General features: G+C 33.6%; 1 protein-coding gene across 1 annotated transcript; it reads left to right on the forward strand.

Annotated features, from left to right (window-relative positions):
* Positions 1-4,083: 4,083 nt before the first annotated feature.
* On the forward strand, positions 4,084-4,428 carry LOC114751011 (proline-rich 33 kDa extensin-related protein-like). Its single transcript, XM_028939667.1, has one exon. It carries the CDS (start codon positions 4,084-4,086, stop codon positions 4,426-4,428), a length of 345 nt encoding a protein of 114 aa, XP_028795500.1.
* Positions 4,429-12,587: the final 8,159 nt, after the last annotated feature.

Raw genomic sequence — 12,587 nt, forward strand, 5'->3', positions numbered from 1 at the left:
GAACAGGTTAGCTCACGAGCTCCAACCCAGAGGTCTCGTGCTGTCTTGTGATGGAGAAGTTGGGCTCCTACCTCTTGAGTCATTGTGTTACGGAGCCAGCCAACAAGAAGTCTGTCAACAGAAAACCATTCTTCAAATGCAGGATTGAGGATCGTCCGACCGCCTTCGGAGATATGACGAGAGGGAGCTGAAACAGAGCCATCAATGTGGTTCTCTAGCTTGTTGCCTTCTATCAACGGTAAAACCACCGATTCCCAAAATAAATAATTCTCTCTATCCAACTTGATAGAGCTCGTTTGGCTCGAGGAGCTGAAAAGGGAGTAGGTTTTGGAAGAGACTGAGGAGTCAGCAGAAGACGCAGACATGGCGGCTAGGGCTCTGGTACCAAGAGAGAAAATGGATAAGAATTGAGGGAATATTCTTGGGTACCGAAGGTATACCCAGCCTTTGCATTAAATAATAGTTACAGTGAGAGAAACATGTAATCTGAGCCTTACACGTATAGCTACAGGTGTACACTGATTATAAATACAATACAAATATTCTATGTTCTAACATTCTGAAACCCCAGGTAACTAGGATTATGTATCTATATATATTTACCAGACTGATGATCTAATAAAAAGATCCGCATCTACTAAAGCAGAAATCATAAAGACTACACACATGACTGAAAAAATGTAAACGATCCAAGTGATACACGAAATTATGAGGAACTTATAAAAATATTTAAAATTTATAAAATCAGCGCTTAATATTTTGATGTTTCAAAGAGACTTTTGTACGAGGTAAAAAAAAAAAGAAGATACTTTTGTCTACTGGTAGTACGCTATAGTAACGAATACAAAATATCAGTTTAACAAAAAATGTCATCAGTATGAATAATAATTTAATTAAAAAGAGCATATCGCTGATGACTTATTTTTGTAATTCTTAAAAAGTTACTACTTCTTATCCTTAATATAAAAGCTTGTTTAATTTTTATTTTGGTTCTGAATATAAGACCGTCAATCCAATTTGTCCCTTACATTTGTCTTTTTTTTTTTTAAGGTAATCCTTATAATAATAGTAGTTCTGGCCAATACACTTGATTAGTAAAGATATTTTAGGAAAGACAACACCTATTTATTACAAATAACTAATTTAACTAGTTTCTTTGACCTACTTAAATTAGTCAACTAACTCTTATATTAAAGACCGGAGATAGTAAAACCTTAGCTCTTTGAGAATCGTAGGGTTTTTTCTCAGATCAGCCAAGCAATGGATTGGAGACGCTTGAGTCGAGCTTTCATGTTTGGGGGAATGAGTCTATTTCCCTTTATAATTGGCCAAAAACTTGTTTAGAATAGTTCTGAATTAGTATTAGTATTATAACGGCAAATCTACCAGTCAACAATTGATAATCGAGTTAAGTTTAGATATCTGAATTTCTTTTCTTTGTTTATATTATTCCGAGATCACACACCTATCCGCCTGGACTTGTTTTTTATTTTTAACTTTTAATGTTCATAAAATATTATAGACGCACCGTTATCCCTCGTCCGACAACGCCCTCATACCTCCTCGGCTCCTCCGTCGTTGTAATTAAGTATGATCAGAATTTCAATAGACGTCCAGGCTATACTATGCTAGTCTCTCTCTCTAAATGTTTAACAGGAAGCTGAATTTTGTAATGATTTTTTTTTACCAAGAAAAAATACGAAGTAATTCATTGGATATATATTTACTATATGTCTTTCTGAGAATCTAATCACTGATCATTCTCGCCAACTTTTAGTAATCGTGATTGCAAGACATCATAGGTTAATTTATGCGTAGTGGATAAGCTCGGATTAATACTGTATATTTAATTCATATAATGGCTTAATTCTTTTCCTTTTGAAATGAAACATCCACAACTTCAAGATGCTACGGAAAATAACTCAAAATTCAACGTTACTATAAATTCGTAAGGGGTTTTAAGTGGTCCATTTCTGAACTTAATGAATTCGAAAGCCAGCTATTCACCAGTGAACTCCGGACGATACTTGGTTATTCACGAGCTCAATTTACTTCCCTCTACTTACAAGTTGTTATAAACAAAGATTACCGGGTCATATATGTCCGCACGAAAAATTGGATTATCTCGTTCAATAAATTAAATTGAAGATTAAAGAAGGCGTTCGGTGCATATATCATCACCTGATGACAAATTCAGTAGATGTATAGCCAACGCCCAACAATCACAATTAAGAATATATATTTATATGCATTAATAAGCGTGTGTAACATTTTTTTTCATTTTTAGGTTTTTGTATATTTATAGTTAGGAATTGTATAATATATTTAAAATATAACTGTGCTAAATTTAATAATCTGTCTAAACTTATAATGGAGAGAACCACTTGTTGATGTAGGGTGAAATATCATTTTTATTGGGTTTTCGCCAGGAAAAGAAAGGGTTTTTTTTTTATGGTGGGTGGAGGAAGAAAAAAAATTGAAGACGGGTCGTAACCCGATACCGGGGTCAAAATATTATTAAATTAAAAGCATTTTAACGGACTGCTTCCCCACCCAAAAAAAAAAGCTCACACTTAACTTCTATTTCATTCTAAAAAATTTTCTTCACATGATTAAAAAATTCTCGTCTCCCTCAAATATAAACATGTCAAACTTTCTACTGCACATCGCAAGACTCTTGATGAAAAAATGAAAGAAAATAATTATTTTAAATATTTTTCCTTTCTTAGATTATAATGGATTTTTAATTTATTAAGGCAAATTTATTTTCAAGAAAAAAGTTTTTGGCCAACATTCTTAAGAAAATATTGATTTGACAAATATGTTTAATTTAAAATAAAAATTAATGCATTCACGTGTATAAGAAATGGCACTGTCTGTTTGCAAGTCAGTACAAGTTGCTTCTGGTACTCCAAATAATATAATAAAAATTCAGGCCAAAGAAAATATATAATAAAAATCAGCGTCTGTATTATGCATTTGGTGTAGTCAAACTTTGCCGCCGCTGAATAATTGAGCAGATAATATTATTTATAAATAAAAATCATTCTGCGACTTCTTTGCCACTGCCATCCCCCGACGTGTCTGTATGCCCTCTCCTGTCGGTCTTCCTACGTGCGTCTCCCCATCACCACTCATATCATGTATCATCGAAATAAAAATTATCCTATCTCTGCTCTTAATTACAATAATTATAAATAAGGTATTGTAATTAAGACAGGAGGTAATAGATAACAAAAGGGAGAATTTTTTTATAAAAAAATTTAAATGAGTTGGATATTTGGGTTTATTAAAGTAAAGTCATACGTTTAAGTTTAAAAAGTATTTGCAGATGTACTTACATATTGTTTATCGATAAAGTCCTCATATTGATAATAAGATTCAAACTTATGATCTTGTATGTTATGAGCTAATTCTTTATTAATTGGACTAACTTTTCCTGACAGATAACGGGAAAAAAATTTATAAAAGAACAGGATGATTCTTAGAACGGGCCGGGCCTGTTTTGGCTCTTTAAATAAGCCTTACTCAGTCTACCACGCTTTTACAACTCTGGCCCCCGAGAAATAGTGGACAACCCATTTGCCGTTAGGCCTTGAGAACCTTGTTTATATTTCCCCTTATTTTCTAGAAAATACTTGCCATCTACAGGCCTGGTTTAATCATACATACGTGATATATAGTGATATTTACCACTCCCAAAACGAGGGCAGTGACTATGAAAAAAAAAAAACGAATCAAATCGAAGCATGGTCGATTTTTGGGTGATTGAAAAGTCACAATTAGCTTTATTGGTACTTGCGTTCCTACGTGCCCCTTCAGCTGCTTCGGTGGTGGCTAATTGCAATAGTAAATGTAAATGAAAGGGTTGCCCATTTTTGAAACCACTGAATCATTCAGATCGTCTGTGATTTTACAGGCCGAACACAAAGAGGCAGCATTTCGTTGGAGGAAAGCGATAACTGGCGATCTGTGAAGAACATCAATCAATCAATGGGCAAAATATTGTAGATGCTGCGCCATTTCTCTTGTACTATAAATTCAAAGGTTTATGCGCTCTTCGTTTTACATCATTTGTTGACAATGTCACCCATTCCCTTAGTGTTCCTGTGTGGAGTGGCGTTGTTTCTCACCACCTCTGGCTTTCCCGACAAGCCACCTATACACATGCCTCCCTTTCAAAAATCGCCCGTTCACAGGCCACCTCTTCAAAAACCACCTATTCATAAGCCTCCATCTGGAAAAATCCTTTACAACCCGCATATTCATCAAAAGCCTCCCACTTCCAAAGAACCATCAGTTGAGAAGTCTCCCACTCACAGGCCTCCAGTCAAAAAGCCGCCCGTGTACAAGATGTCCGGGCAAAAAACACCTTATGCTCATCAATTATACCAAGTACCCTCCATGAGCAATCTGAGTGACCCATGATTTGAAGCGTGTCTCAGTATCGTTATGAACATGAAGTCTATGACCTCTGTTTGTCACCTAGTAGCGTTGTATTACAACTTCCAGTGTCTTTTTTCCCTCTTTTTGTAACCTTTCCGTGACTTGGTGCTTTAGTGTGTATGGGCATGGATGCAAACACGTCCTCCTCTCTGATGTCTTTGTGATATATCGATGATCTACTGTAACATGTCTCTTACCCTAACTCCACTTTCATTGATCCTTAATTACATCCAAGATATAATTATATTTCCAGCAAAAACAGAACCTCATCAATGATCAGAATCACGTAATTATAAGATGTCTTGGGCCATCAGTTTACCCACAACAGGCCAGCGTGTTCGATCGGGCTTATTAAGCAGGCTTTACTCAGTCTTGCCAATGCTTTAACAAATGTGGTTTGTTTTGCTTCTCCTTCTTCGTTGGTTGTTTGTTTGTTTTTTTCCTTCCTGGAAAACACTTGCTACGAAGCTCGCGTTCTTTTTGCCATTTCTAAAGCTTTTTATTTATATATAAATTAAGTTGAAATAGTTAAACAGCACATTAACACAAAATTAATGACTACAAGCAAGATAAGACTTTCATATTTTGATATAATTTTTTTTGAATCCATATTACGTGATTGATTTCTCTGAATTTTTTCACATATTACATTTTTATCAGGTAATTCAATAAAAAGTTGAACCTTGACTTATGTTTCTGTATATCCCCGTAGTTACTGTATATTCACGTACTTATCACAAATTTTTGGATCGGTTTGACATCAAAATACTGAAGATTTATACATTGAGATTTATGTTTCCAACTAGCCACATGTGACTGGCAATTTTAAGAACGCTCTTGGAACTTTGCAAATAAAAGTCGTTGATGGAAGGCAGCTACGTATCAATAATTGTGGAATGAGCCAATATAATCAAAGGGTAAAAGAAAGAGACAGCCAGCAAATTGGATGAAGTGTCCCATATCGCGCCGGAGAAGTCAAAATTTGGTGCCGAGTAAGACCAAATTAATAAAGAGACGGCAATGTCAGTACTCCCTTCTTTGACTTGTTCGGCACACCCACCTATCCAAAACAAATTATGATTACAACAAGTCATTATAATAATTATACTCCTCTTGTCCTTATTATAAGGTCCAATTTAACTTTTTATTTGGTCCTAATTATAAGACCCAGTCCATTTTGTCTCTTATATTTATTCATTTTTTTCCAAGATAATCCTTCTAATAATGATAGTTTTAGCCAATATACTTAATTAGCAATGATATTTTAAGAATGACAACACTTATTTATTATAAATAACCAACTTAACTTACTTCCTTAATCTCCTCAAATAAGTCAATTGGGTCTTATAATTAGGACTAGAGGAGTATATTAACATTGATGATGTACTGATAACAAACTAGTTCTTTTATTCGTGAAGAATCCCCAGTATATAAATATCATATTAAATACATGACAAATTACATTTATTTGTGGAGTAGTAATACTCACTTTAGACGGTCAAGTGTAGTTAGTTAACTAATATCCAAATACTAGCTTTGGTCTTTATAGGCGGCTAGTCCACAATATTCAATTTTGGATGATGAGACCAAAATTGAATAAACAAACTAGTTGAAGGGCCGCAATAGTCTCAAGTCTTAAGCTGCTATAAATGGAAAGTTCCCAACTATAAATCATTTCTGGAGAAGAAGCCTTCTCGTTTGGAAAAGCCAGCGCCATGTCAGGCTTTCCACCGTAAGCAGCACCATGAGCCAGAGACCAAGACCACGGGAGCTGCTTAATTACAAGCCCCCACCATAGCCGAACCTTACTCTTCTTCCATCCATCAAGATGAAGAACCTTCTTTCTGTCTGATCAATAAAAGCACCTTACATATATATGTGCTTGCCAAGAAATTAAATTCGTCACGCATTGTGCTTTATCTTAATATACAAGTAATAGTGCGTGCAAGGATGTTCGTGTCAATGCGTGGAATTATGACATTTTATGATATCTTAGTATAGAAAATAATACTACCTCCAGTCCTTAATGTAAGACCCCGTTTGACTTTTATGTTGGTTCTACATATAAGACCTCAATCCATTTTGTCTCTCACATTTACTCAATTTTTTTCAAGATAGTCCTTCTAATAGTTATAGTTTTAGCCAATATACTTGATTAGTAAAGATATTTTAGGAGAGACAATACCTATTTATTACAAATAACTAACTTAGCTTTTTTCTTTAATTTTCTCAAATTAGTTAACTGGTTCTTATAATTAGGACTGAAGGTAGTATATAACCAATATAATATAATCTCCCTATATATTACATGGGAATTATTATATTCAAATTGTTTTAAAGAAAAAAACTAAATGATTTTTTTTTTAATAATGAAAGGTGTTACAAGGCCATTTTAGCCTGTTTGGATGGCTCTCCTAATCAATTATGAGAATTAAAATTATAATATTCTTTAAAAAATATTCAAATATTTCAATACATATCAAAATCAATTATCAACTCAGAACCGTACTGAGCGCCAAAGAAAGTTGTTCTTTGAAGAAAAATCTACGGTGGTCAGGAACCGATTATTTGACATTTGACGCTGACGGAATCCACCACTTTTCGCACCTTGAACCTACCTTTATTTGGCTACATGATCAGCTGTATTAAAAGCTTTTTTTTCAAAAAAAAAGTGTAGTTTACATGTACACTCTAAACTTCTTTGATTTTTTCAGCGGTGGACTTTGTTTTTTTTTCCCCTTTCGCAATGATATCGCCCTCACCTGCTATTACTCAGGAGTCAGGACATCCGGATGACTTGAGAAAAAAATTCGTTTGTTAGAGAATTAAATAAATTAAAGCTATTGTTAAATATTAAGTTTGGAGATATTTGCTATCAAGTTTTAATAATTTTTCATCCAGTTTTAATAAAATACAATTTATACACTTAAATAATTGGCAAAAAAAATTATACAATTTAATAATAATTTTTTCATATAGATACTGTCTTATTAATTCGATATATAAAATTTCTTCCACTCCCACTCAATGAACTGTTGTAGATGTTATTACCGACTCACTCACGGACTCACCAACCCCCTACTACTCATGACAAGGGATAATCGACAACATCATTGATTGATTGGTCAAGTTTTTTTTTTAAAAAAATAATAATAACTCCAAAATATTGACACATACATATACGTACCATTAAAACGAACATGAGTTATGGAAAACCTTTTATCCTTATGACTTGATACTCTTTTTTTGGGACCAATGAGATGATACTGTAGCTACATAAAAAGATATAGAGAAGGCATGCTATACTACTCGAAAGTACGGTAACTCTTTTCTCAGAATAGCCTTGATCTTTATACCACCTCTGGATGCATCCACCGTCGGATGGGGAATGAACGGCCAGCAGAGGTCTGAGATCATTATAAATAGCAAGTTAATTAGCTACCTTGTTTGGGTTTGTTGAGAGAAAATCATCAGACAAACCATAATGAAGATGTCTTCCTCCTCATCCTTGCTGGTAGTGTTGTTCCTTTGCTTTTTGTGTGCCACCAACCTATGTGTTGCAGATCAGAAGCCATTTATGGAGAAGAAGCCTCCTCATTTGGAAAAGCCATGTCGATCACTCATCAACTGCAAACAGCAATATGAGCCAGAGACCAAGAAAGGAGAAGGTGATCACAAGCCTCCTAAGTTTGGGAAGCCACAACCATAGCCAAACCTTACTCTTCCTCCACCAAGAAGAACAAGCCTTCATATCTATGTGCGACCGAAAATAAAAGCAGCTTATATATATCTATATATACATATATATTCTATACTTGCGTAGAGATTAGTTATATAGATTGTGCTCTCTTTATGTATAAGGTTTCATAGATGTGTGCAAGGATCTCATGTTATTCTCGCACATATGTGACTCTTTTGTACGAAGCCGGCCAGCCATATGTATGGACTGGTACTTTATTAATTTTAAGAATACCTTTCGATATTACACTGGAAGTATTCAGATTGTTTAAAGAAAAACTAAAGGATTTCAGTTTTATTATGAAAGATGTTACAGGGCGAAGCTGGCAAATTGCAATTAAAGCAAACTAATTGAATTTCAGTTTCTTTCGTCAAGTCTGGCAGTTCTTAGCTAGCAGAAGCAAATCTGCGGTAGCTGATGTTGACCCGAAGGAATCTACGACTTGTTGCGACCCGAAACTATATCTGGATCACACAGCCCTAACTGGTAAAATAAACTAATATATTAGGTACCGTTTGATACGAGGGAAATGGAGGGAAAGGAAAAGGAAGGAAAATATTAATGAGTTTTATTTAAAAAATCAGAAACGTGGGGTTTTGAAATTTTAATAAAAAGAAGTAATATAAAAGAGTAATAAAAATTAATTAAAAACCTTTAACTGTCCTTTTTAATTTTTAAAACTGAGCTTATTAAAAAATTTTCTCCTGTCCCCTTCTCTTATTTTCTTTCATACCAAACGAACCCTTAAATTCTTGTTTCCCCGAGTCGTTCCAAGGATATTGCATTATTGCTTGAGCTACGTAATACAGTCCCCATTCCTGAAGGCTGAAGGAAATGGAGCTTCCAACTTGATCATATGCCCAAGGCAGGTTTTTCTCCTTTGATCCATGCAGCTGGCCCTATCATAGGCCCCTATGAAACCCAACCCAAGAAAAATTAAGGCTGGGTTAGGTGAGGCTAAGCTATCCCCTGGAGGAAAACCATTGAACTGGTGAGGTAAAATGGAAGAAAAGTACCAAGAGTATTGAGTTCAACAGAAGGACTGGCCTCTTATAATATGATGAACCAAAATTCAAATCCTACTCTAATAGAAAGATACATGTGCTTAGCCAAAAAAGAGAAAAGAAAAAAAAAAAACGAGTCCGAAAGATCACCTTGTTTGCACGTGAGACGCAACGCGGAGGGCTATACGAAACCAAACGGTCCGTGAGCGCGACCACGGGATCAACCCGAAATCCATACCCGTCCAGTGACTTCAAGGACCCATCTCACCATTGGGATGGGCTGACCCTGTATCACTGTGTTGAACTGGTTTAGCAGGCCCACTGGATAGTGCCCACTGGTGCTCAATACGACCTAAAACTTGTTCAACTTCGCCTTTTTATCTTCAATTCAAAGCCTCACTTTTCCCTCAACAAACTTTTAATTAAGTTCATCCTCATGGCGAAATTCAAGTGATTCTCTGTTTTTAATACCCGTCTTCTCTCTTTCAAATTTTAAGAAAAAATAAAATTCATACGCATGCACGACTTTTATGTATATAATCAATTTTATAGATTTTTTTTTTGTTTATCTTATCTGGTTTGCGTGGAACCGCACACAATTTTATTTTCCAATTATCCGGAAAAAAAGGTAACCTCAAGAAAACTTGATGATTTAGTTGACCGCAATAAACAATCTTTTGCCTTTCCTTCGTCCCACCTATTTTTAAATCATTGTTAAATTGTCTTGGGAGTTAGAATTCGAGATGATGTTTTTCTGATGATGACGAGCTAGATATATTTTTTTATGTGAGAAGCCTGATAGCAGTGATAGTTTCAAAACACTAAATATTATATCGATCATGTTTATAGTTTCTTCTGCTAATATACTCCCTCGTGCCTCTCCATATAAAAATTAGATAACTGATTTGTAAATATTAAAAAAAATTATAGTCCATTTATTTATTTATTAAAAAAGTATATTGATTTTTCTAAAATATTTTTTAATCATTTAGATCAGAATTACCTCTTAATAGAAATCACCTTCATATATGTAATTAATATAAATTATTTTAAAAACTTTAAATTTAAAATATAAAGTAAATTAAAATCTTATATTTAGTAGTACCAAAATAAAGCTACTTATGAGTTTCTATATTTAGTAAGAAATAAAAATAAAAATAGAACCAAACTGGCCGGTTCAACCTGAAAACCGTTCAGTCATCTGATTTGGTTTGGGTATTGAACCAGTTAAAAATTGAATCAGTATTGAACCAATTAAAGCGACGGTAAACAAATGAAAACCAGTAAAATTAGTGATGAACCGGTTTGAATGATTATGTTGTTATTGTTTCTATTTTTTCTCAGTCACTATAAATTTAAATAAATTTTAATGGTAATTTTGATATCAATTATTATTAATTTTAGTTATTGACGAATCTTATAGATCAAAATTCTTCGTGTTGTTGTAATTTATTATTATTACAATCAAACTATTGTAATATTTTCTTTTGTTTTGTTTTAGTAATCATTAATGTTATATTTTGTTATTTTTAATTAAATTATTAATTTAATATGACCGACTTGATTCCAAATTAACTCCAATCTAACCAACTGAATTTTGAACTACTGTCTCAATCGGTTTAGTATTCGGTTTATTTTTTTGTTCCTTGATAATTAAAAACGAAAGGGAGTACATCTTACTAAAATCAACTTTATATGACCGGAAAGACGGCACATTCTGCATCCGCTTCCAGCTAAGTTTATTACTTATAAGAATGTAATATTTAAACTAATTTAAACTAATTTAAACTATTTTCTTAATTTGTGATTCCATCAGAAGTAGTCTTTAAAATCGGACTGAAAATTGTGTTAAGGTGTCAGTGTCATGCGTGCAAAGCGCAACAAAATATTTATTCGCTCTATTGTACGATCAAGAGGAGAGAAAAAAATCATAATACTACCTCCGGTCCTAATTATAAGAGCCAGTTAATTAATTTGAAGAGATTAAAGAAGTAAGTTGAATTAGTTATTTGTCATAAATTTGTACTGTCTTTCCTAAAATATCCTTACTAATCAAGTGTATTGATTAGAACTATCATTGTTAGAATGACTCTTTGAAAAAAAATGTATAAATATGAGAGATAAAATGAATTGGGGTCTTATATTTAATATCAAAATAAAAATCAAACAGGATTTATATTAAAGACCAGAAGTAGTATAATAACCTGTATATACTAGAGTGAGAATGAACATGTCATGCGCAGGTACATCTCTAATTTTATATTAAAAGGATAAGTTCAATGAGACGGTGAAGCAATCGAATACCTGGTCCGGTCAAAAACTCGGAAGTGCCTAATTTGATTTGGTGACGAAATTGAAATTAAGCCCTTTTTCGTGTGGTTTCTTTTTTTTATTTACCAGTTGCAACGAATGTACAGCAGGCATGGATGCAACCCTAATATACCATATGTAAACTTGTCGTCTCATCCCAAATATATAAAATCCAATAAAGCACGTTGCCTCAAGAGCTGTGTACATACATATCCTTACGAAGTCTTTAATTGGAGGAGACTTACTTTTGACGAAAGCCACCAGCCCTCCCGTGCTTGATTCGTCAACGAAGCCTGCCATTGGAGAAATGCTTAGCCCGTTTTATCCAGTTCGTTCTGAACTCATCATATGCCTCTGTTTTTTTTGTGCTGACGTCAATTTGTAAGCTCCTTTATATTAAGAAGTCCTATTCATTTCGGCGGGACTTCAAAACCCAAGGCGTACACATTTTGAAGTTATAAAATAAAAATTAAATTAAATATATTTTCTTTTATTAAGAAGGTTTAGATTAACCCAGTGATAAGATTATTTAAGTCAAAATATTATACCTCCCCCCTCAAAAAGGGTTTTTATATATATATTTATATACTGCTTACTAGCGAGATATTTATATTATATTAACAATGATATTTAAATTGATATATTTTTATGCACATAAGTTGCTTTCTTACAAATTGAATAAATTTCCATCATCAAACTGAACATATTTTTTTTGCTCGAAGATAAATGAACTTATATCTTTTGTAATAATAGTAAAACTCCCAATAGATTCTGTTATGTAGTGAAGGTTATAACATTTAGACATATTTTGTATGTAACCCTCATAAAGAAAATGGTTAATCGATTATCTCCTTAATAGCCCTTTCCCCTTTGTATTCTGTAAATATTGATCCGTCCTGCTTAATGTAATTATAGGTATTTGCAAGTTTTTTTATATTAAACTTTGAAATACCCACAACTCATTCGCAATTATTTGCAGGGCAAAAATTACCCCTAACCCTGTAATCATTTATACAAGTTAATATTGATCGCAAATTTTAACTCCAACAAAATCCTAAATTATATTACTTAAAACGTCTATAATCTTA

The sequence above is a fragment of the Neltuma alba genome, unplaced genomic scaffold, assembly GCF_004799145.2.
Source record: "Neltuma alba isolate B1F8T4 unplaced genomic scaffold, ASM479914v2 tig00006740_pilon, whole genome shotgun sequence".
Lineage (NCBI taxonomy): Eukaryota > Viridiplantae > Streptophyta > Magnoliopsida > Fabales > Fabaceae > Neltuma > Neltuma alba.